Raw genomic sequence first — 25,923 nt, 5'->3', positions numbered from 1 at the left:
CATCTTCACAATCATTCAACAATCAGTTATCCTGGAAGGCACCGCCCCACTGATCAGACAATAAAACACGTATTCCTCACAGGAGTGCAATTTTCCTAAAACATTAACGATATCATCAATATTTCACTCGCAAAATACCACGTGTATTCGTGATCGATGGGGAAAAACAAATAGGGGGTGACTTCACTGGTATTATTCAGCCTTCTGAGAATTATCCAGGACCTCCCCTGGGATATTACTACTCACATTGTCATGGACAGGGGGAGGGGGGGGAAGGCACTAGTTGGGCCCAATAAATGTTGAAAATTTTCGACAGTCCTCTTATGTGCCCCCTCAGTAAATACATTATTCTGTACGTTGCATTCCCTCCCCCACTATTTGTTTTTTCCTCGTCATTATCATCATTATTTTTCCATGGGTATTTTGCCTCGTAGCGTGTTAGTACTCAGGAGAGAAGAAAAAGCAAGAGAGAGAGCGAGAGAGAGAGAGAGAGAGAGAGAGAGAGAGAGAGAGAGAGAGAGAGAGAGAGAGAGAGAGAGAGAGATATGTGCAGGGCTTCACTCGTTTATACATTTTTTTTTATTCTCGAAGTAATAATAGCAGAGGACAGCCATTTTGAGAGGCTCGCGGCGGCACGAAGTTATTGTTCGACAGTGGCGCTCATTTCTCGGCTACCTGACCTCCAATTCCTCATCGATAGGGAAAAAAAAAAACATTTCCGTGAGTTGGAAAAATAAGAGGAAATTTGGAAAAATACAGGGGTGATTTGGCGACTTGGGGGATGTTCATTTCATTGACATTTTTATCCATCTCGTTCACTATTGAACGCGTATTCTGCTCCGATTTTTATCGTTTGCGTAATATTGGAAATCTACGTGTGTTATAAACTCCGAACGATTGGGGGAAGTGAGACGACTGACGATGGTTGAGGGGCAAGAGCAAGATGGAGGCAATACTGGGGTGGGGAAAAAGAGAACTCTAACGGTGACACGATGCAGTGACACTCAATCCAGGGATACTGATTTATCAAATGATACGTTAAATAGTTTATTCGTATTCAGGTGTGAGGATAAATTATTGGATTTATTTTGTTGCTAGATGAACTGTGGGTGAATAATTTGCAATTTTTTGGCTGAAATTGGACTGATTAGAGAGTCAGTGGTGATGTTGAGGTGTACAATTTGGTGTTAGAATTTTCTCTCGGGGGCACATGGGCTGGCCGAGAGGGCCCCAAAAGCCCTCGGTGTGCTGGAGCTGTTCATCAAATTCTCGTCCTCCGGTCATTGGGATCAATTTGCTGAGGATTTTTTAACGTATTTTTTCCGGCGGCAAAATGTCTGATTGTCGTTGACGAGGAGATCACTCGCTAAATCGTGCCGAAGGACGAGTTGGCAATTTTTTTTTTTTTTTTCGACATTCTTAAGGAATGAATAGATTTATAAATAGAGCACAAATGGATGAGTGTTTGAATAACACTGGCGTCTGTACGAAATTCAGCGGTCGGTCGGCTGTACGACGGGGAGGACTTCGGGGGTTTTAGAAGGCAATGCCAGACAGTACATTGCCGTTTCACGTGCCAGCTGGCGATATTAAACGGCCGTACACTGTGTGAGAGAGATAGAGAACAGGGGGAGACATTATTTTGTTCTTTATCGAATTTAAAAATTCTCTATATTTCTCATTCATTCTCGGGGGAAAAAAAAAAGGAATTTTTCCGAGGGGACCTACGACATATGCTCATTGAGCTTTATTTATCGATAATAGACGACTGGCATATGGAGTGTCGGTACTCAAGATGGCGGGTGACACGACAAAACCGTGACCCCAAGTATCGACATGCGATTTCAACGTTTCAGCCAATTTCTTCTGTATTTCCTCCTCCTCCCACCCCCCTATATATTTTTTTTTCTTTTTCATAGCCGTTGAATGAGACCGGTCCATCTTGCCTTCAATGACGTTTCATTCGGGCCTTGAGGCCATCGCTCTCTGGTTCTCATTTCGAAAATAAAATCACCCAATTTAATCCTTCAGCCCCCCTCTCTCATCGCCCTCCCCTCCCCAATCCACCATTTTCATTAAAAATTCAACGCGTTGGCGTTGAGATTTTTCATTTTTTATTTATTTATTTATTTATTTATTTTTTCGTATTTTTTTTCCATATTTTTTTCTCGTCGGAGTGATGCATTTGAGATTGGAGTTTCTGATGGTGGAAAGGTCTTTTTCGCATACCCTACATCCACTTTAGCATACAGAGTTGGTGCGGTCGGGTGGTTCGTTTCGACGATACTTCCTGCATGCGTGGCTACCGGCTCTGCCTCTGCTGCGCGCGCGCGTTTATTCAACGCGAGAAACTAGAGGCACATGTACATGCAGTGAAGTTATAAATGTATGGGTCTCGCGGCTTGCCGGCGTATTTTGGTATATTGATCGCGCACAACTCCGCCATCTCACTCACTCACCACCCCACACCCTACCTCCCTCGGTCCGCTGCCGCCCCCCCCTCTATTCCCCTCTTTTCATTGCCCCTCTGGCCCCTCAGCGCGTCGCACCATGGGTGCCCCTCCCCGGAGAGACTACTCTCGCAGAGCGGCCCCACCCCACGGCCGACCGTGTGCCTCTTTGAACTCTATCCTTGTTGGTTGCACTCGGAAAACTGGTGGCTGACACTCGACGCTTCTCAGACGTGTTCCTGAGGATTTTTTTTTTTTTTAAAGGTTTTTTTGGGGATTTGGGGGGACTTCGGGGGGCCAAGGAGGTGGAATTGCTTTGGGAATTGAGGAGAATGAGGGGTTTTGAGGTTTTTCAGAGGGCAACAGGAGTGGATGAAAGATTTTAATTTTTGGAGAAATTCAGGGGGTTAGTTAGGTTTTTTTTGAGGGATTTTAGGGCCCGTTGGAGGTTTCTGATGTTGTCGTATGACATAATCGAGAATTTTTATTTTTGGAGGGACAAGACAAACGGGCGAAATTGGGGGAATACGCAAGATTCAGTTGAACGATAGTACTAGTAATTAAGTTGTAATCTTTTTGAAATTTGAGATAAGATATAATGGATGCCCCCGGTGTGGGGCCCGTTCTGGATATTGCGGTAGATTTGTAGTAATTTTGAGATGGAAAAAAATATTTCAGTCGAGGTTGGTGGAAATGTTGAATTTAATTGAATATTTGTGGATAATTTTTCTGATGAAAAATGTTAAATTGGATTTGAGAGAGTAGAATAATCAAATTTCAAATGCTAATGCAAAATGGTAGGTCTGAAAATTTTCTATTTTCAAATTGAGAGACATACCAGTGACTTGAAAATGTTTCTGTACCAAGATCTTTATACCTGGCTTCTACTACCTGAAGCCTGTCTCAGCAATAGGGAAAGAGAAAAGGCCACTTCACGTTGACTCAACTTTGCTGAATCGTCAGTTTGTGTCTAGCAAAAATTACAGACAAAATTATTTAGTAAATTTCGAATAGTTATAGATGAAATTTAATATCTGATTCGCTATTTGGTAATTTTAATAACCAAATGATTTTAAAATGCTAAGGAAAAGCCATTGAAAAAAGAGGAAATTATTTATATGAAGTCGTCTGCTTGAAAGTTTTGTCAAATTTCAATTGAAAAAAAATTCTTCGAAGAGAATTTCACCCTGAGCTTCATTTTTTCAATGAAACTCCATTTTTCGGTAATTTCTCAAGGTAAAGGGCAGTGAATGTCATCGTCTAATATTCTTCAAGGTCACCCCATCCCGTGTGAAATATGTTTTCACGAGTTCCCGTAAAAAGGGCCTCTTATTTACGCTTTAGCGATTTTTTTTTCTTCGTTTTTTCGTCTCATTATTGATTCGAGTCATCGTATCCCCTCAGCCATTTTTTTTCTTTATTTTCTTCCGCTCGCACCAATCGACATGCGGAATGTTGGGGATAATTTTTACGACAGTTGGAAGTTGTTAAAACGTCATGATTTTACTGGAAGAGTCGTCGTGAACTTGACAACAGGCGAACGAACAGTAAATTTAATGTGGCTATTTTGAGTATTTCCTCTGGGTTTTCGTTTTTTACCTATCTATATTCACCCCATCCCGAGGTTAGCATCTACCCGCTGGATACGCTAGACAGCTACCTAACTCCTCATGGGAATTCCCCCTCCCCCTCCTGTTACCTTCTGAAAAGGTTGTATTCACATTGAATTTCCAGTTGAATACACAGCAGAAAATACTCCTTCACTGAAAGGAGTTTTTACTTTTTAGACGTATTTTTTGCGCTCCACAAGCATGAATATTTTCCACAAATCGTTACCGATTTTTTCTTATACACGCCTGACAGCACCAATTAACTATTAAAATAAACAAGCCACCGAAGGCTGGCGGAACAAGAGAAAAAGTTGAAGAGTTTCACCTGTCGTCAGTTGAGACAAACTTTGAATTTTATTTTTATTTTATTTCAGTGAAATGACAGCTTTTCTATTTTAGAACTGTGAATGAATTTTTCCATTGAGTAAAATCAGAATTTCGTTGATTTCGGAATTTTTTGGACGTCATTCATTGCAGAATTCTTTGATATTATGATATTTCAAATATTTTGGAACTTCTTGAAGGCGAAATAATATTTTTTTCATCTTCCAAAATCATAGATATTATGTTTTTCCTTCGATTGTCAGTCTCAAAACTGAAACAGTTAAAGACAAATCACTTCCTGAACGTAAAAATAGAATAAAAATTCCTTGAAAAATTTTAATACCAAAAATAAAATTAAAAATTCAACAAACGTACCGGAAATTTTCGCTGGACAATTGTCACAACTGCTGAATAAATCTGACCCCATCTTCAATAGCCTCAATTTTCTAAACTCCCTCTTACAAAGTCCCCATCTGAAAAGCAATTTTTCAATTCAATTGAATTATCCATTCGTTTGTACGTTGTACGTTGATCGAAATCCCGCCAAAATAGTTGTGACAATGTTATGTTGGGCCCCATTGGAATGGTGAATTGTACAGCTCTTCACTGTTAGAAGGAACTTACAATCAGTACAAGTGCAGTGTTGTCATGTTTAAAATCCTCCAGACCCACCTACGCATCCGGCAACACAGCAAATGCCATCTCACTCTTACTCCCTCACTCGTTCAGGCGTTCGTTCGTACGTACGTTCGCTCACTCACTCGCTCATTCACTCGCTCACTCACTCCCTCAACCCGGTGGCTTCTATACCCCGTCCCCGTTTGCATTATAACTCGGTGTATGGCTCTGCGGCTCTTTTCACGAGAAAACCGGGGCTCGTGCGTGTTCGCGCGAATGCACCCGGTACGTGCTCACCCGTTCTCCTCGGCAATCGTCGTGTGGAAATTCACTGGGGTATGGGCTATAACAGACGAGCCATACAACGTTGTACACGACAACTCGAGACAGTGCATCGACGATACATAAGAGAGAAGCCTCTCGTGTCTCAAGACTCTTCTCTTCACCTACGTGAGTGCCAACCAAGATCCGTGTGTATATTCCCCTTGAGACGGGTGAAAAAAAAATTTTTTTTTTTTACTCTTTCCCTCAACGGGGGAATAAAAAAATATTATGGAAAATCTTGGAGATATGCACTGCTGAACATTTGTTTGCTGAAATAAATATTAAGAGAATTTTTCACGATTTTTAGGTGATTTTTTTTTACTATTCTGGAGGGATATTGATGTTTTAGGGAATTGGGAGGTGGTCGGGGCAATATCGATGGATATTCTCGATGGGGATTAATTATTTAATTGAGATTGAATGAGGAAAAATTGGGAAATGTCGTGGTGACGAGTGATGGATATTTTTTTTATTCTTATAAATTAGATGAAATGAACTCTAAAATTTTCGCTGTATTTCCATCAGAAACTTATGAATTCCCTTGAATTTTCGCTCGACACTTGTAATTTTATAGTCCACCCTCCTCTAAATTGCCTTCAATGTCACTTTTCTGAGAATAAACTGAGAATAAACTCCATTCATCCAATTTCTGTAGCACACGAGTATCGTATTCATAAAAATGAAGATCAAAAAATGACTTCTCCAGTTCACCAAGACACTTATCATTTATAATTTTTTTTTTTCGAACAGTTGATTATCTTTACTGATGAAAACATTTTTATTCAATTATACGTTGCATCGTTACATCGAGAATGGCTTGAAGGTTTCTCAGAGGCAGATAACGATGTATGTAGAGAGAGAAACTGTCTTTGTTGGCACAGGCTGTGGAAACCTATAACACAGAATGACATAACATACCACATATTCACGCGGTTTTGTGGTATACTCAAACCGATAGTTTCTACATGGAGTTGAAATTCTTCTTAAAGTGTACCTCACTTTTGCATTAATCGACAAATATTCGGTTTGAGCTTTTGGGATTTTTTAGTGAAAAAAAAAATCCTCGAAAATGTTTATCAAGTGGTATTTTTCCAATAATTAAATGAATTTTCCTTCTACAGATTTTATTAGTCTTCAGAAAACACTGAAATCCTTCATTTTACGTCCTTGGAATTTCCCTGTTTGTTTCACTAATTCTTTGGTGAGGTGGGGATAATCATGCCCCCCTCCCCCTCCCCCCCTTTCACGCCCCACCATATGATAGTCAACGGTGAAGCCCCACGAGTTCACGAGGAGAGAAAGAAATGCCACAGGAGTTGTTTGTATATTCCGGGGCGAGAGAGAGAGAGAGACTTTCACCCGATTCATCGGGTACAAATGCGGATGACAGCGTTTACCTGACGGTGAAGCCCTCCTCGAAAATGTCGACCCTATCCTCGGGTATAAATAACACATACTTATAGGGAGTATTGAGGGGTGGGGAGGGGGGCGGGGAGGATCGGTGAGGGGTATTGGATGGATACATCTCAGGAACTGGTTATATGTACGTGAAAACCAGTCTCGTTTCGAAGGTCCGAAAGTCGACCGCGCGGCATTGCCCGACAGGAAGAAAAGGAAAAAAATTATATCGGTCGCCTCATTTTCTCAAGATACCTCTTCGTGTTTCTCGGCCATGAACGGGTTTGGTGCTTCTTCTGATCCTCTTTCTCATCATTTTTTTTTTTTCATTCGTTTTAGTTAATTTTTTTTCCATTGGCATAATATACGCAGCAAGTGCGGGAAGAGAGACTCGATGATTTTTTTACAGGTGAATTATCATTTTTTTGTCGTTTTCGAGAGAAAAATAAAGGAAGTAGAGAATGGAATGAAGGGGAGGAATTTTTTGCAAATACTTTGCCCCATTTATTTTTCCTTCAGACGAAATTTATATTATTCGCGGTATCAGAAATTTTTTAAATTAATTTTTCAAGGAGTATCAGCTTCCGGAAATTCATTACGATTATTTCCATTTGATTAAAGACACTGTTAGCAGCTTATCAGTTTTACAACATTAAATTTGTGTCGCTTTGAGAGTTGAAAAAATCATTTGATAATGTTGTTAACTGAAAAAATAGTCTTGACTTGGGGGAAAAAAAAATGTTTCATCATTATGACAATGTTGAGGCAGGTCTCAATGTTTATTATCGATGAACACCAAGGTCAAAGCCATCGTGATAGTTTGATAACAGCGGGCATTTGAATTTTTCAACACCAAATCGTTACTATCATGCAGCCAGACTGTGCTCATGGAGGGAATTGAATAAACTTTGCGTGACTGTGCTAACAGTAACACACCTTTATGGACTCACTGTGGTTCCACTGCACACAACAATGATAATGGCATCATTGATAATTCATCGTAATTTCTGATGCCATCAGTGCCCATTTTTCTACAGTTTAACCGTTGATTTTTTTTTTATTAGATGTGTTTGGCAGGAGAAAGTGAAAAAAATGAAAAATAAATCACAAAAAAAAGCGTTAAAAATGGGAACTTTCTGTAATTTTCGAAATACCAGGGAAAAGATCATCAGTGAATTATATTATCTATCTAAAGAGATTTTTTCGAAATTTCAACGAGTTATCCCTCAACAAAATAAAAAAAATATTAAAGAAGAGCTTAGATTCAGACAAATATCCTATAAGCCCATCATTATGGGGGCTTTGGCTATTCAGAGGGGCAAAACGGGCACTTCAGATATTTTTTTGGATACCCATACATCAAGAATGGATTAAGTCTTTATTTGGAGGCACTTGTAGGCCCTCTCCAATGTCTACATTTTGTTCCCTTCCTTTCCCTCACCCCCCACTGTCATTCATGACTACAAGTGTTACATAATAGAAGATACATATAAATTCTTATTATACAATAGATAATACGTTTATTTATATTCATTGAATCCTCAGGCCTACTCACAATCATTTAGGAATGACAGTTTGAGAGGTCAATAATAATAGAAAATTGGATTTTTAATAAATCTCCACGTAGTCTCTCATTATCTGCATATTATGGCAGATTAATTCATCATTTAACAATAAAAAAAAATTAAGTATTACGTCAGTGATGAACGAATTGATCTCCTAGGGTCCCCAGTACATTTCAGGAAAAAATATCTCACCAAGAATCATTATCCTCCCAACAATTCATCATTTTCCAATGCATATGTTCTCTCAATTATCGAGATTCTCGTTTACCAGTAAAAATCCAACAATACCACCTTCCCACGTACTTTTCCACCTCCGGGCGTTTTGATATTCACTGTACAGAGGTCTCTTGCAACTCGCACTTCAAGTCGAAGTACTTGAAACACCTGTTTTCACCGCATCCAACGATTCATTTCATTTCTATTCATTAAATCATTTATTTTGCTGCGCGTGCTGTTGAACTAGAAAATCACCGGTTATCAGCCGTTGGTATTGTTGATGAGACTTTCGAAAAATAAACAGATACTGTAGGATGAGAATGAAAGAAATAAAAAAAAAAAAAGAAGAAAAAAATTCGATCTCTGGGAGAAATTTTATGAGTCGAGATGTAGCTTTGTGTGGGCCTTGGTTGTTGTTGGGGAACTGGCAACGTTGGAATGGGCCTCGGGGCCGTAACGCTTGTTTTTGTGCCTTCCAAGGCCTCACCCCAATCGAAACAACCCGAGGGGAAGGCACGTTGGGATCCCAGGACGCTTAGCATTACGAGTGAGAGAAAGAGAGAGAAAGAGAAAGTTGGTGGTAACAATTGGAACCCCACCTCGACCTAATTGCGTCACGTTACGCATTTTCCATCGGTCTTTGTCGAGGCTCCATGTGTTGGGGATGTTTTAGGCATTTTTATGGGCATTTTGAAATATTTCTTATGGGTTTTTTTGAAATTCAACTAAATCAATTGCGCACTACGCCCACTGCATTTGAATTTTCCCGAGAATATGAACATATGGCGATTGTTAGTGAGTTCTGAGTTATTTTCAATAACTACTGTTGATAATTTTTGTATAAATTTTTCGTAACGAATTTCCGGAATTTTTATCGTGTCAGTTGCAATGAAATTTTGAAAATTAATGGATAATAATAATTGATTGAAAAACTTAAATGTTTATGGGATATGAAGGTTACCAGTGTCATAAATCTTGAGAATATTTAATTCGTAATGATTTATATTTATTAAAAATATCGCTTAATGAATTGAAAATAAAATTCTTTAATCAATTTACTACGAGACTCATTAATTATTTCGTAACACAGCAATTTATATGTAAATTCAGTGGGATTAAAAATTACTCGGGATTCATAATGAACTGTCACCTCAGTCTTATCGCTCTCTCATCTCAACTCAAGTGATAAGGATTCTCGTAGAGAGCTCGACAATTTTCAACATCTCGGATACTCTGGGGAAGGTAATTAGAATGAATTTTCTTTCGGGAAAGTTAATTTTAATCCATTGTTAAAATTAGTTTTGCGAAATAGGTATATTTTCGGAGAAATAATTGTCTTTTACGAGGTTATATACATAACAATTTTCTAAGTATTGATTGTGTAGTGGTGAAAGAATTGAGGGAAAAATAATTTGACTAGAATTTTTATGTTTTATTCAATCGTTACCATCTGCCATCGATGAGAAATACGATGAGCCATTGGTGTAAACGTATCAGGGTGGGGCACTCCTTCGGTGATTGTAATCCGAGATTCAGGAACAAGATGCGCCTTTTGCCAATCCTGGGACAAAGGGAATCATGGTAATGACGTGTCAAAGCTCTTTTTTTCGTCTGATGGCAGATTCTATGCGCTTGAGAACTTGATTCAGAAACGGTAATGGGATCTGAAGCGAAGGATAAAGAAAATTGCGGAATATATGGCAGGAAATTTCATTTTTACCGATTTTTCAAAGGATTTTTAAACATTTAAGGGTTAATTAGCGTGTGATAGGCAAATTACAGAGTAATCGAATTGTCTGAGGGTTGTTTTCAATTTTGGAAATTTCCGGATTCCTCAAACGAAATTTTCGTATTCCTCAACATACCCATCACAGCATATGTGTAATTTAATTTATGTTTTCGTGAATTTTTCCGGGAATTCGACGGAATTTACAAATATTGAGGAAAGACTTCAGTGGAAAATCATTACAACAATTTTTCAATTAATTAGTTACACAACATTCACTTGTAAATTCATCATTTCACAGAATAATGGAACAACAATTTATTATTTTTATCAATTTTTGCAGCAAACAATATCACCAAATCCTCACAAATATGCTTTTATTATTTTATTAATTTTGGGATAATGGTGGGATAAATTTCATGAAAGTTTCATCTCCATCAGAGTCAGATATCTGGCTAATGTTCTCCATTATGAGATCCCCAAACATCCTAAAATAACATTCGATACATGGACGATTGAAGAACTAAAAGAGGGAGTCATGCACATGCAATCAATTGAATTAATGAAATGACTAGACACTATGGGAAAATATTCGGTAGTCATTGAGAATGATTCATAACTTTGGAAATACATGGTCATTCCCCCTCCTTATTCGTGCCTAATTTTTGTAGACACTCTGTGTGGGAGTGGAACGGTAATGGAGAAGTGGAATAATGAATCAACTAAATTTCAATTATCTGCTTGTTGAATATTTATGAGGCCGAGGTGGAGAACAAAATTTTTAATGTAGATCAGAATTTTTTTTTGGAAGGGAAATACACAAAAAAATCGTTATTCAAATCAATTAATTTTTTATTAAACGTGTGTGTCATTCAGTGAAATTTACGTTTCAGTCATTTGTCTGGAAATATTTCACAATTAATTGATATGAATTTACAATGATTTTCATCGTTCATACAATAATTCCCTGGATTCTCATAATTTTTAAAGTTTATCATTACAATATTAAATAAAAATCCAAACGGACTAAAATTTATTGAAACTCAGTATAAATCAATAGTTATTGAATATTCAAAAGCCTTTCTTTGCCTCGAACTCCTGTTTATTCAACAGCACTTTGTTACTAATAAATTCATAAATTCCCGTAAAAAATCTGAAATCACTAGTAAACTATTGCGCACAATTTGCAACAGTGTGCACTTAAATAAAAAATAAAATTGTTTAAAGCAGATAGAAATTACTAAAAATTCCACACCCCATGACGTCTCTCCAAAGCCAATCGTGAACCTAAAGAAAAATATTTTTCATTAAATTTTCTCATTCGAATATCATAAATTTATTGAATAAAGTAACTTGGTCTAATAAATTTCATCATTTTCCTTGAAGTATCCAGAGTAATTTTCTAACAGCGTAGATTCTCGTAGCATCCCTCGATCTTCCTTCCATTTCGTCTAGAAGTGTTGGTTGGTGTCGACTTGGCAACGCCACACTATTGCCGGCAATACTTTTCAACTGGCAACACTGCACCTGGTAGCTATTATGTAACATCCGGCAACGTTGTCGGGTGGCAGAAAGCGGATAAGGGGAAGGTTGTGAAGGGAGAGGGATGAGAGGGAGAGAAACTGTGGGGTGAAATCAGCCCACCATTTACTTCTCAAATGGTGGGGAGGGTGGGGAAAAATTGGGCGGTGGGGAGGAGGGGTGGGAGAGAATGGTTGGGGTTAGAGTGGGGATAATGGTCATGGGGTAGTGGTTGAAGGTAACGAATGCTTTGTTGAGTGGAGGGGGGAGGGGGATAGGGCACGAGTTGTGTGGCGGTTGAGGGGTGGCACCGGGCATTCTCCCCTCCATTATTAATGCGTCACGAGCTATTGCAACCCCTTTTACCTATTATATCTCCCTCTTTCAAGCCCATTCCGAGGCTTAAAGCTGAAATTCTGGACAATTCTGAACTGAATCATCATTCTTTATAATTAACGAATGAATGTTTGGTGATAATGCACAGGGTGGGGCTCATGAACTGCTTGTGATCGGTGAAAAATTCATAATTTTCTTTGGTAATGGAGTGAGCGATTTGAAATTGAAGTTTTTTGGTAGTTGGAGAGAAAATTGGGGTGAAATTGGGGGGGAAAAAGGGGAAGATTGCGTTTGAGAAGGGAAAATCAATGAAAAATTTCAGTTGGAAAGAAAATTGTATAAGTTCTACGATTTTTTTCGGAAAAATTAATCAGTCGTTCCTCAATAACCGAAATTTGACGGAACGGAACGAAGAATAAAATCGGTAATTTACGGGGAGATTTTACTTCCTCGGGAAAAATTCCCTGATAATTTTCTATTTTGTCCGCTTCTCTTCTATTCGTTTGAAAATCACCGGAAAATGATTTATTGATGTTGATTAGGTATAATAATTCTGGAATAGTTCGGTAATTTTTATGGAACATTTCACTTGGCGTGTGTCAAACGCTGAAAGAACTTTATGATAAACTTGAATTTTTATTAAGAGATCTTCATGTCTTCTTTCGTTATGAAAGACTGACTTTTGAGAAAAACTTCAGCATCCCTTCGCCTCTGGCCTTTGTGATGGCCCTTTGTGAGGGTTTTTGTGAGAGAGTTCCTTCTTCTTTTTATTACTGTTCAAATGAGGCATAGGTCCATGGGTTTTGTGTATATTAACACCTCGCGAGAAAGAACTCAGTAAATTCTGACACAGTACAGGAATAAACAATAAAATGATGAAATTTTTATTTTGAAAAAAATTATAAAATAATAATATTCTTCAAGTTTTTACCCTGCAAAGTTGAGTCACTTATTCCTGGAAAAATCGTGAAAAATGAGGAAAATTCAGACAAGTCTCTTTGAATTTCAGATTCTAATGAATTTTCATATTCATTTTTACTTGAAAATTCATGTAACTTGAAGAATTTATGTTTTTCTATCACGAAAAAAATCATATGTTGTTTATTCTCAATCTGTTGCACATTTATTAACATTTTCTCAGGTTTATTATTAATTAAAAAATTAAAAAATTGCGTAAAACACTTGTCAATGAAATTCCAACAAAAAGTCGGTCGATTTCCACAGAAAATTTTAGACTCGACCTTCTGAATGTTTTATATTATTTGTCACACTGAACTAAATAACGTTTTTAACACCTTTGTCAATGTGCCCGACAAGTAAATAGTATAACATACGATCATTCATACCCCTAGTCCAACGATTCCATTGAGCTGAGCCAAGTCATCAATTTTTTTTTTTTTTTTTCAAGCAATAGAAGCCGAAAATTCAACGTATAATTTTGTCATTAAATTAAGTCAGTGCGGAGGATTTTTGGCAAAGTGAAGGACACCCACGTGCCCATAAGCAGCCCCCTCCCCTCCCCCCCCTCGGAAGATTTAACCTTCATTTTGTAAATCAACAAACACACTCTGGTACCTACCTGCTCCCATCGTAAATGGATTTCCGGTTTAAGAAATCAATTGAGAAACAAAATTCCGTCAGTGGACTATTGACGATTGTATTAACGATGTTAGTTCGGCTCGATATATCTGTAAAATTTAAACGAATCCATATTCTAGTTTGTGTGTTTGTGCATGAAGGATTTTGATGCAAAAAAGCTAGAAAATTTTTGATAAAAATTGGTGGATTTTATGAACCATCTGTGGATTAAATTCGAGTATAATGTAAGATATATACATTTTATTAATTTTTTTTTTATTCATGGATTGACGAATTTTGCTGTGGAAAGATCTGGAAAAATCAAACGATTTTGCCGTTCGAATTTAATAAATAATAATTTTTTTTCGAACGTTAAACTGAAAATTTGTAACAATTCTACTGCCAATTCACTGCAATCTCACATCGTTCTAAATTCAACTCTATTTATTTTCTAAGAATACTCTATTTGGTTCAATGACATACCAATAATGTTCTATTCGTTGGCTCGATACTGCTGAAAGCAAGCAAATACCTGTGATGGATCGAATTGGAATAATGTACGAAGAAATGCCTCAGTACATGGGGCGATGAAATGGACCTCGACATACGGAAGGAGCACGACATCGCATGTATAAATATTCATGAGACCATTCCTCCACCCATTGCCCGACTCCCACTCTCCCATTTAACCTATAGAAATGTTTTGTTCTGTTCTGTACTGCTCTCTTTTTATTTCTTCTGCTCGAATAGATTTTTTTTTTTCCCTCTTCGTCGACGGGTTTTTGTCTTTCTTCTTATGTCCATCGGTATCTATGGCCGGTGTCTCTGCTATCGGCGGGCTCTGGGGTACTAGCCACCTTCTACTTCAGGCATACTCTATCCTCAACCGCAAAACCAGCACCACTACCAGCTGACCGTGACACGCTTTAGCCCCGAGTATACCATGTATATTCGAAATGTCTGGTTGGTGTGTAGGTCTTCCAATGAAGATGACGATGAGGTTCGATCGGTCGAAACATTTTTTTTTTTATAAATATTTTGTTGTAGAGAAGCATTTTGGGTTTTTTGGGTACGTGAAGAGACAAAGGACTCACTTTTTTATTAATTTTGTTCGATATATTTTTTTTTTCTATCACTGAATAATTTTGATAAAACATGAATTTTCATGTTTCATTTATGGGGAATTCCAAAATATATTGCCCTCGGTTCTAACCCAAAATTTATTCAAACCCAAAATTCCATGGGATTTTATTTAAACGAATACGAATTTCGAAATGAAAATAAATTTTCTGTAAATTTTTGATTGGATATTCAGAAAAATTAATGGAAAAATTGTGGGAATTCGTCATCGCAAACAATTTAAACATCTTGCATAGAAAAATATTATTAATTATTTTTCACAAGCTAAAAACAACGAGAATAATCAGTGAGATAAGCTCACCAAGAGCTGTGAGTAATGAATTTTTATTTTCCTCTTCTTGACATGGAATTCTGAGAAGTGATTATTATATAATAATAAACGATCTATCGCGTGACTTGAGGAGTTAATGTACTCATTGAACGCATATATACATTTGACACAAGGTCATCGGACTGTAGATGTCTTCATACAGTACGAGAATTTATTTCAAGTGATGATGTACCAAATGTTTGAGCTGCAAATGAAAAAAAAAAATCTACTCATCGCAGAATTCCGTTTGTTATCGGTTGTATGAGGATAGTGATATGTGAACAAGGCATTTTGGTTCAAAGTTCATTGAAAAAAATTCTCATCATCACATGCTCTACTTTATTGCTGTGCATTATGTAGTTTTTTATGTTCACTTGTTGGTGAAGTTTTTTTTGTAATTTGTCTGTCACGATACATTTGTGTTATGGATGATTGTGTGTCTCGGGTAGATTGATGTACTCTGACATCCCATACTAGCAGTTATTTTATGATGAGTGATTCTGGATCGTTAAAATACAGAAATGATCGTTCGATTTAATTAATAGCGCCATTATCCGCTTGTTTTAGTGGTAAATTCTGAGTGAGCACTTTCATCTCAAATTGATTGCTAATTGTGAGTGAAATGCACTCACATAATTTTTATTTTAAATTCAAAATTTAATTTTTTTGTCCTAGGACAGGAAAAATAGTTCGATGGATTCAATTTTCAGTTAAAATATTTAGAAAATATTTGGTAGCTTTATTGATGTTATAAAAAATCTAAAAACGACTCCAGAGACGATTTCCATAAATCTGACGTCATTTTTAGCGCTTTAAAAAACCTTTAAAAATGAAATAATCTGAAAATTCACTCGGCCATTCTTTACTCCCAGCATTAATCGATTAAAATTCACGTTATCATCATAATTTCGATAGGAAGTTTTTCTATTTGTTCAGTGACACCGCTAGTCACCAATGAAACATTATCATCTCAACTTCTAACGGTACATGAAAATTATTTCATTCACAATCCACTGAAATCATAATTTACAAACTTCAGAACTATCTGTACGTACCAATTTGAAAGCCATATGTACACGTAACGAGGCCGATACTCGTTATCGTATGCATATAACGAGTCCTCGGACTTAATCGACATGAGGTGCACAAGTACGCACAAGGCCGGGTCTCGTTATCGCTAAATGTATCCGTATAATGAGTCCTTACGGTATTGCAATACGATAGACGTGTGTTTACCTCCAACAATATCACCCCGGATGCAATTTTTGCCCTTTCTCTGTCTCTTATCATCCACCTCAAGGTTTACATTATTAATGTCATCGTAAATGAAATTTTTCTTGTGAAAATTATGAGGTTTATCGTTTTTTTTCTGACGTCAGAGTGTCTCGGGGGATTTTCTATCGGTTATTTTAATTAATTTTCGATTATTAACGGAGTCTTTGATAATTTTTATCAAATATCTGTCCCTTCGTGTGATTTACTGTGAATATCAGAGACAAAGACATGCCCTATCCCTTTTGTTTCGAGAGAGTTTTCTCAAGGCAATTTGGCAATTCACCGAGGAGAATAAAAATGAAAAAAAAAAAAACACTTCAGCGATGTGGGGATCGTCTATCCACCGAATCTTCAACGCTTCAGCACACTTCCTGCGTATGGTTTAAATGGCTTTCCTTAATAATGTAAATTATGGTAAGCGAAACGAATAATACCGACACGCTTTGAATATTCGCGAATATTTTCAACTCGTTTGCCCGACTATATTCGTTCACCACATCCGGGGAGGGAAGAGGGGGGGGGGCGTATTTTCTGTCGCCCGCAACCGCATCGTTCAAATGAAGGTGGAGAAAAAGAGAATTTGAGGATGAAGGTGGGGGGGAGTAAAAAATTGTGGACATGCGCAAAAAACCGTGACGAGAGAAGAATAATGCCCCTATTTTGCGTTATGTGTGTTATGGAGAGACAAGTAGTTGAAGAGGGACTTTGGTGTACCGTGGGAGTTGATGGAAATGAGGGCTATCTTTGAGAATATCGAATGGTTTTCGTGGAACCCGGATAATGTTGTTGCTGATACGGGTATTTCTGTCTTATGCTACGTGGAAATAAATTTTGGATAAAAATTATACCTCGAGAGGAGGAAATGTGGGATGAAATGATAATCAATAAGTTTTTGGGTCAAGTTTTGGTGGAAAAATTAGACTTGGGAGGCTAATTGTTGGGATAAAACTAATATTCATCACGTGTTTCATCCCCTGAAGGTCTAATTTTGATGCAAAATTTGTTTCCGTCTGTGAAATTTTGTTATAAAGAATATCCGAATAATTTAACGATTTTTTACCCTAAATTTTATTGTCAGAAATGGAAATTTGAATTTTTTTTTTATCAAGTTACTGAAGTGGAAGTGGGTCAAGTCAAATACAGCTCGTTGTATAATTTTGTATGGACAAAAGTAATAAATTTATTCGATGTTGAATCCACGTCAGACTCCTTGATTGACCTGAATTCTAAAATTGAAACGTATCAACTGCTGGAATAGGCGACCTGACAATGCCACTTTCTGCTCCAATTGCTGTATTAAGTCCTCATTTGCTCAAAGCTTATATTGATATTCCCATTTTGCGAAGACCACAGGATTCCATTATAACTGAATTTCTCATTAATACGATAAGCAATTGCAATTTAGAGCCAATGGAGGATGAGAGTTGATTTGAAATCTATGGAATGACGTGGGATGAGATTCATTTTGACATTTATTGAATATTCAGAATGATGAGGTAATAATTTTGTCTTTTCTGAAATCAACGGAAATTTAAATTAATGTCTCTGGTGTTATGAGACTACTTTTTCATGAATAAATTCTCTTGGTCGGACAGTGTTCGATTTTTAAATTGATAATTGGGTCTTGCACTCATTAATTATATAAATTGCTAATTTGGAAATTTAATGTGCAATCACGAGAAGAGATTTGTACAGAATAGTTTGAGAAAATTTCTAGAGAAAACAGAACAGTTGAAGATTAAAAAAAATTATGTTAAAAATACTTTGAAAATTCCAGGAAACTTTTAATGAGCTTTTCGCGAATACCAAATGATTCGTTAATTAGAAATTCCAAATTTAGTGAAGAAAAAATCAATAAAAAAAATCAGCCGATCTGAAATCGATGGAAAACTCAATTCAACTTCGATTACTTGAGAAAAGAATTTTTTTAATACCAAAATCAATTTAATAATTTAATTCTCAAAGCAATAAACTTTATTTTCTCTGTGGAACATTTACTATGAAATATCCCTCTCTTCCTTACCAGCACCAGTGCCGTAAAATTAAGTGGACATTAGTACAGGTGCACATACCAGCAGTTGTTTGATAAAAATGTGTACCACCAGATCTAGATGCGATACTAAGCATTAATTCGCCAACCGTTCCCTTTGGTACACCTGCGCACGAAGTGGGCTAAACGAGGGCATTTTACCAACGAGAATAATACGAGAAATTTTAAAGCCACACGTACCTTTATTTTCCTCCCTTATAGCATTCGTCCTCTCCACGACAATGCGGGTGTAATCTGGTGCTCACCGAATTACCCCAATTTTACCCCCGAGAATTCATGATTTACGGTATGGGCCACCTGCATGATGGCCAATAATTTTCACTGGGTAGGGGAAATTTCTTTATATGAGAATTTGATTAGTCGTATTTATTCTGTACTGGATTTAAATTAACATTTATCTTTCCCATGAGGGGAATTTATGGAAATTGAATGGTATTTTAAATTGGATTATTTGTGAATGAAAATACTGTTAAAAATTGTAAAACTAAAATTTAAAAACATGAATGGGAATTAAGAAGTTTACCTCAATTATTATTAAAAAACACGGAAATAGATTCCTCAACAAAGAAAGAGAAATAATCAATAAAAATTACGAATCTTTTCCGTAATTTTACTAAAATTTTGCTGTAAATTAATTCAATATTCTAATTCATAAAAATTACTGGTCAAATTCCGGTGAAAGTTTTATTTAATAATAATATTTATTTATCTTCTGAAAATTCAGAATATTCGAATATCTTGAAGATTGAAACAGATAAATAAAATATTTTATTTTATTTACAAATACAGGTTAAAATTTATCTCACGAAATCACTTAATTTGAAAGCCACAAAAGCCATCACGATCTCATGCAAATCAGGGGCTGATTACTTTAACATTTTCATTTTGTCAATGACCCTTGATTTTGTTTCCGTAACAAGACGTTACATTCTGTTGTACATTATGTTGTATTTTGAAACAAGAGGCCCGTGACGAGAGATATCTCAGTGAGTTTACGCTCGAGATACTTCAACAGTACCTCTCCCATTGTTTCCCCAGGTCATTCGTCTCAGGATATTCTCTCGCTGTCGATGGAATCGTAAATATCCAGGCTTTCTCATCGGATTCTTGATCTCATTAATCATTCCATCACGTTAATCTGAAATCATTTTAAAAATTAGAAAGTCAAAGGTTTGTTTTGTTTGGGAGTCTTATTTTTATCAAAATCCATTTTGCCCCGTGACTTTTAAATACTGAAAGATAATTTTTTTATGAGTTCAAAATGTATTAAAAATTATTCGTTAATTTTTCCTGAGATTTTTCTTGGTGATTGGCATCTTTAATTGACAATTTTCCAGCGAAAATCAAGTGTCACATTGTCTCTGTCAACTTCAAGTACTCTATTGTCATTACAAAATAATATTTATTCTCATCTCATTATAAATCGTCATTAATGCACCGTGTCATTGCCATTTGGTGTCATTTCTTTCGACATGCTGTCTGTCTGAAATTGAGAACTGTCTGAGTTATACGATTCCACGTCATTTACGGTGTTATCGACCCCGAATATTTCCAATAAAAATTCTATCGTATTTGCCCTGTTTAAATTATGAATATGGGTATAAGCCAGATACATTGTTGAAATAAACCATCAATCGTCTAACGTACCAGTGAGTTATATAAATAATAACGATGATAAAACTGGTGGAGAAATTAATCGATCCAAGAGGGCCTCGGTAAACGGGTCAATTTGATCAGAGTTTGGCAAGTGGTAGTAACATTGTTACCCAGCCAATAATATCGATAATGCCAATGTCGATTTTCATACACCTTGTGCACCAAAAGAGAAGAGAAGGCCTCTTGACAAACAACAATAATATTCAGACGTAAAATTATCTTCAACTAATTAATTCCTAATTTATTAGTTCAATGATAATCGAGTAATTTTTTTTTAATGCAAAATTAAAGTGTTAAGTACTGATGTGGCATAGAAATAATTAATTAGTCCGGTAAAATCAATAATTAGTGGAATACCCCGGCTGTGAATTGAAATTGAAGAAAATTTCACTGGAAATTTTGTTAATAATTTTGTGACAGAGTTGATATGAATGATTGATTAGCTGCTGGCGTTGCTGTTCACAATTTAATTCAGTTACCATCGATATAATGATCAGTCCGGATGAAAGATCGAGGTGGGTTCAATTGCGTTGGTGAGGGGTATCATGCGGGTAGATTGCTTATCTCCCTGCAATCTCTAATTATGATCCGTGTCCATGTATTCTATTCCCATCTCTCCTTATTCCTCTCCTCCCTGATCCAGCGTAATTGCCGTCGTCCATCCCAGGGACACAATTTCATCTGGAAAAATCAGGATGAGATATATTTTTTTTTTTCACTCTCCGTATATTCAAATGGGTATGATCGCGTGAATGGAAAAAAAAACCTGTGAAATTTAATTAAAAAGTTTGATGTATAATGTTTTAGTTTTTAGCCCCAGTGGGGAGGTTTATAAATCCCAGTGAAAAATTGTTCGTGAATAACTCCCAGACAATGGGGTGGATGCGAATAGCCCGAGGGCCATTCAGACATTTTGGAAATTTATTTGACCCAAGTCATACGAAAATTCTCGTAAATTTTTTTTTTATTATTTGAGAGAGAGGTGGAGCCTCATGGGGTTAAAATTTACAGAAAATATTAGGAACTGAATTTTCGCGAGGAATTTATTTTTTAAGTCATGATGGTGGTCGATTGGACGATAGATTGATATCGACTGGCGACCTATAAACCTCGAAATTCACCCAGAAACTGTAATATACCTTTTAAAAAAATACGATGTGATTATTTTCTTATCTGTTTTCACTTTTGCAACGATTTCCTCATTTCCATTTAATTTTTATTGAATAATCGATGCAAAATTCACCTTTCCATTGATTATCCCGTAAAACTTTGAATGGCTAAGGGCGAAATTCCTTGGAATTTCCATGGACTTTATTCCAATTAAAACTCTCAAGGAGAATTGATCCAAAATTCAAAAAATTCAATTATGATTTTGAACAATTTCCAACTGAATTTCAATCTGTCCCTTTGACTCCCCCTACCGAATATTTCGCCAACATTCTGTTATGAAGTGACAAAACAACTTAAGTAAACTTGTAAAGGTGTCTCCACCGTTATTTTCCGATGAATATGAAAAGAAAAATACAGCAAAAATGTTTTCTGTCTGAAAAAATGAGTTCTGCAAAATTTCCGGGAAAATCCCTCCACTGCTTCAAAGTTTTGAGGTATTCCCACAAAAATATTGTTGGATACGAATTATTTCACTTGATTATCTACCATTTCACTGCATAATTTATCCACCAGACGAGGGATAAATACCTCCAGTCTTCAGCACTCCACTCCACCAGCTCCAAAAGCCTTTAAATTCATCCACAAACTGCATTATTCTTCGAAAAAAAATACAATTTTAGTTCGTCCTATCTATTTCCTCAGTAGCAACGATAACCACACACTAAACTCCGCTCCATAGACAACATCACTGGCCACACAATGCGCATTACTTTGAGGGGAAATGCGCACAATTCCACTGCTCAAACCCATATACTTGATTATCATACACGGAAACCATTGGGCGCACCAATTCCACTGAAAATAAAAATAATATGTTCGCAAATACATTCATAATTATCCCACCAATGAATCCATCAAATTTACTCGACAGCACACAGTTATGTGTTATGTGTGTTTATTTTATTTTGTATTTTTTTTTTTTTTTCGATTTTGTGTCCTCTTTTCGTTTCCCAAGTGTCCGCTTATCCCTACCCAACTCTCCAAGTTTGACGTGGCTCGTACAAGCACTTTTGTGAGTGCAAACCATCGACGACAAAAGAGTCGACTTTGTACCCTCGAACGTTTACGTATCAAATTGACAGATAGGGTACGGTGATAGAAGGGGGAGATGGTCTATCACGTGTAATTCATGGGGAGGGACGCGGGTTAATGTTTATTGAAAAATTTGATATGAATGTGAGTGTTGATTAATTGAATGATGATTTGCTTGGATAATGGTCACACGTTATGGGCGATTCTGAGGATGAATTTCAAATTGTTATAAAAATCACGAGGTTTGTTGGTGCAATTATTTTTATTAGTTTTTCACTGATTGTTATTGACAAAATCACTGATTTATCCTTCATTTTGAAGAATTTATCATAAACAAATGGAAAGTGTCTGATGTAAACTGCAGAGAGTTGTCACTCGATTTAATATAAACAATTAGTTGATCAGTCCTTCTTCAAATTAAATAATTAAATCCGGTCCATAATGAGTGGACATAATGAATCTTCTGATATTACAATTCGAATGCAAATTTTATGAATTAAAATTTATGAATAATTACATAATTACATTTTTCGACATTTGAGAAATACCATCCCCTCATGACACACCCCTTTAATTCCCTTCCACCCTCTCCCCTCACCCAATATTTTTAATTCATTCCAATTCAATGATTATCGTTCAATCCCCTGATTTTTCAATACTGAAAAATTTTTTATTTCTCCCTTTCAATAAAAAGTGGACTGTAAATATTGACATTAGTCACTCCAAGATGAAGTGCGTTTGCACGTATTGTATCGGCTTAAAATTGAAGCCATCACCCGGTAGATTTAATGCCGCATATGTCGCCCTTTTGATCAAACCCTTGATATTTTATTCTTTTTATATTTCATTGAAGTCCAACCCTTTTTTCCACCTCTGGGCATCCTTGGGGTGTACAATAGATTGAAAATCGTAAAAGCACCGAGGGTTGTCACTCCGTTGAAAGCGAAAGGGGGATTCTGCAAAGGGTTGGCGATGATGGGGAAGGGGGGGGGAGAGAGACGGGTATTTGCGTTTTGCGGGACTGGGTGGCGAGGGGAGAGAGGGATGGAGAGATATGGGGTGGGCTTGGATGAGTGGGAATTCCACACGAGCCCGGGCCAGGCCGTCACTCCCAATCGGGATGGATCGAAGTTGCGAGAAATTCACAGCGGGTGGACTACGTGTCACTCGCACACCCGGAAAAGCAATTTTATCAGCAACTGAAAAAAAAAACATTTTTTTTGCTATCACTGCTGCTCTATTTTTTTTTCATATGCGAATGGAAAATTACCAGTTCTTTGGTGATGAATTTGGGGAGAATTTTTCGATTGTTCTATAGGTGTGGAAAATTGATGGGATTTATTTATTTATTTATTTATTTATTCATTTATTTATTTATCTATCGTGATGGAGTTTATAGAGGAAGGAGGGGAGGAGTGGCATTTATAGTGTCGTTGTGTTACATTTTTTTTCTTTTATTTGAGAACCTCCAAGTGGAAGTTTTATTGGTTAAAAGCCCTTCTAGTGCTCATAGTTGAGCACCAGAACTTCCACTCAAGTCCCATTTTACCTCAAGTTACTGAGCACTCGGTAATGAAATTATTTTTCAACTTGTGGAGGTCATTTTACCAATTTTTCTAAAAATTTTCCCCACAATTTTCCTCAAATTGATTTATAAATAATGTATTTATGGCTCGTCCATTGATCAGTTCAAAAATCTACAATATTTTTGTACTCAGTCAACGATTTTCCATTTCTCTCGATATATTTCCCCTCCACTGATGACGTAATTCAGGAAAAAAGGTGAAGGAAGAGCGACTCCTTTTTTTTTTTTTAAATTCTCTTTTTCACTGACGAGTTTCTAGCCCCTGGTCGATACATCGCGGCGTTGCCGAGTGTGAAACTCTCTGTCTCTCTTTCTCTCCCACGTAACATCCCCCTTGCACGCGCCACCACCATTCTTTTCATTATTTTTCGTATGGCAAAAGTCTTGTCCCGGGTCTTCGTGGACAATCCCTCATCAGACGGGTCAATAACGTTGCTGGGATGTATTCATGCAGCGAGGCAATTTTAGAAGATCTTTTCATGTGGATAAAGAGAGATGGGAGGAGCCGGAATAGTTCCTTTCAATTGAATAAAAAATATCGTTAACCTATATTTCTACATTTCATTTCTTCATTGTCAGTGTGAAAAAAATATTGAGGAGTTTTGTGTTTAAGGTTGTCGTCGCGTAAAATATTTACCCAACAGTTTTTCGTTAAATTTTTGGGTCAAATAATCGAGAAAAGGAGTTAAACATTTTCATTTTTTCAAATGAAAATTGCTTGAAGTAAAAGTCGAATCACGGAATGCAGTAAAAAAAAAATAAGACGATTGGACGTTTGGTTTTCGAGGAATAATTACAGAAAGTTCATAAATTAACATAATTATGAAATTAAAATTGAAAATATGTAATTATAGTTTAACTGTCCATGCACAGGGCAATTAATCAATTACATTAATTTTTTGCAGAGACTGTCGCGTGACAACAACCTCACATTGTTTTTCCCAGACGTGCGAGATATCGATGTGAAAACTAATCGATATTTCGTTCATTTAATATTCGATTCAATCTACCGAATTAAGCTCCTGTGGTGTTATTCCAGATTTTTTTCTATAATTTTCGATGAATCGAGTATTAACGTGTACGATATCTCGATATATATCGGTATAAAACGACTTCACAATATTTTTATCTCTCGCTGGTGGAATTTTTGAAGCTAATAAAGTTAAATAGGTCGTCTTTTCAATTAATTCAGGATGAAAAGGTTCATTGAGTATTCAACCAAGAAAAAACGGTCGTTTCCGAATGGAAGGCCATTATTCTCAATTTGTATATGCTAATTCTATTTTTATCGTTCCTCGAATGGATCAATAATAGTGCATCCAATGTTCCCAGTCAATCGATCTCTCTTTTCTCTGGATTATCGACGAGTCGCGTGGCGTTTGTCGAGGACACAGCAATAAATAAATTGTTACTTGTCACATTTTAAATGAAACAACGAATGAAGGTGGCTTTTGTATTTATACACTCACGCACGACCCATTTCAATTCTACGGTACTTTCTTCTCATAATTTTCATTTGATAATACCGTGGCATTATCGTTTGGCCATTCCGTATTTAGATCAACTAGGGCACGATAGATGCGCCCTCACATGCCGTTAGTTTTTAATAATTTTAAATTTCGCGCCATAAATGTTTATCAGTCAGAATTATGTCTGACAGAATTTCGATATTTTCGATTCAATTCGGGATACAATTGTGTGAACTTTAATTGAAATTCATTTATCTTTTTTTAAATTATAAAAACAGAAAAATTCCAATTGATTCAATTAATTTGTTTCCCTGATTAATTAAATTTAATCTCATTAATCAAGTTTGTTAATTGCTCATGATGTTCGGGGGAATCAGCGGATTTTCATCAACCAAAAATATTTCTATCGAGATAATTCGGTCAATCTCGATCAATTTCACCTCAAAAATAAATTCAAATTTCAACCGAATAAACTATTGAATATTTCAAAACTCGTTTCGTGATATTTGCACTAAAATTCTCCCATCTCGCTCCAACATTTCCTCACAAAGCCAGTTGCTTCATACGTCA

The 25,923-nt window shown here is 36.5% G+C and overlaps 1 protein-coding gene and 2 long non-coding RNA genes across 8 annotated transcripts in view; 1 reads left to right on the top strand and 2 right to left on the bottom strand.

Annotated features, from left to right (window-relative positions):
• The window catches only part of LOC135166100 (protein split ends), a 70,889-nt gene that overhangs the window by 4,187 nt on the left and 40,779 nt on the right, over positions 1 to 25,923 (top strand). The window contains exon 1 of one of the 5 annotated variants that reach the window (XM_064128083.1): positions 13,893 to 13,911. The exons of 3 other annotated variants lie outside the window; for them this stretch is intronic. In XM_064128083.1, the coding sequence (XP_063984153.1) occupies positions 13,910 to 13,911 (2 nt within the window). In that variant the 5' untranslated portion in view covers positions 13,893 to 13,909. Of the gene's footprint in view, positions 1 to 13,892; positions 13,912 to 22,365; positions 22,542 to 25,923 lie in introns of those variants that run through there. One more of the 5 variants, XM_064128082.1, reaches the window with a different exon arrangement.
• LOC135166216 (uncharacterized) lies at positions 4,405 to 5,356 on the bottom strand. Its single transcript, XR_010299636.1, has 3 exons — positions 5,009 to 5,356; positions 4,760 to 4,857; positions 4,405 to 4,655 (listed from the first exon to the last, which is right to left on the bottom strand). It is a non-coding gene; the product is annotated as an uncharacterized LOC135166216 (long non-coding RNA).
• Positions 19,158 to 21,946, bottom strand: LOC135166214 (uncharacterized). 2 transcript variants are annotated; one of them, XR_010299634.1, is made up of 3 exons: positions 21,237 to 21,946; positions 20,577 to 20,778; positions 19,158 to 19,579 (listed from the first exon to the last, which is right to left on the bottom strand). It is a non-coding gene; the product is annotated as an uncharacterized LOC135166214 (long non-coding RNA). The 2 variants fall into 2 exon arrangements; XR_010299633.1 differs by having other exon boundaries at positions 19,172 to 19,579; positions 21,341 to 21,936.

The sequence above is a fragment of the Diachasmimorpha longicaudata genome, chromosome 9 (genome assembly GCF_034640455.1).
Source record: "Diachasmimorpha longicaudata isolate KC_UGA_2023 chromosome 9, iyDiaLong2, whole genome shotgun sequence".
NCBI classification, from domain to species: domain Eukaryota; kingdom Metazoa; phylum Arthropoda; class Insecta; order Hymenoptera; family Braconidae; genus Diachasmimorpha; species Diachasmimorpha longicaudata.
The sequence above is the reverse complement of the archived record's forward strand: the minus strand, read 5'-3'. Positions and strand labels throughout refer to the sequence as shown.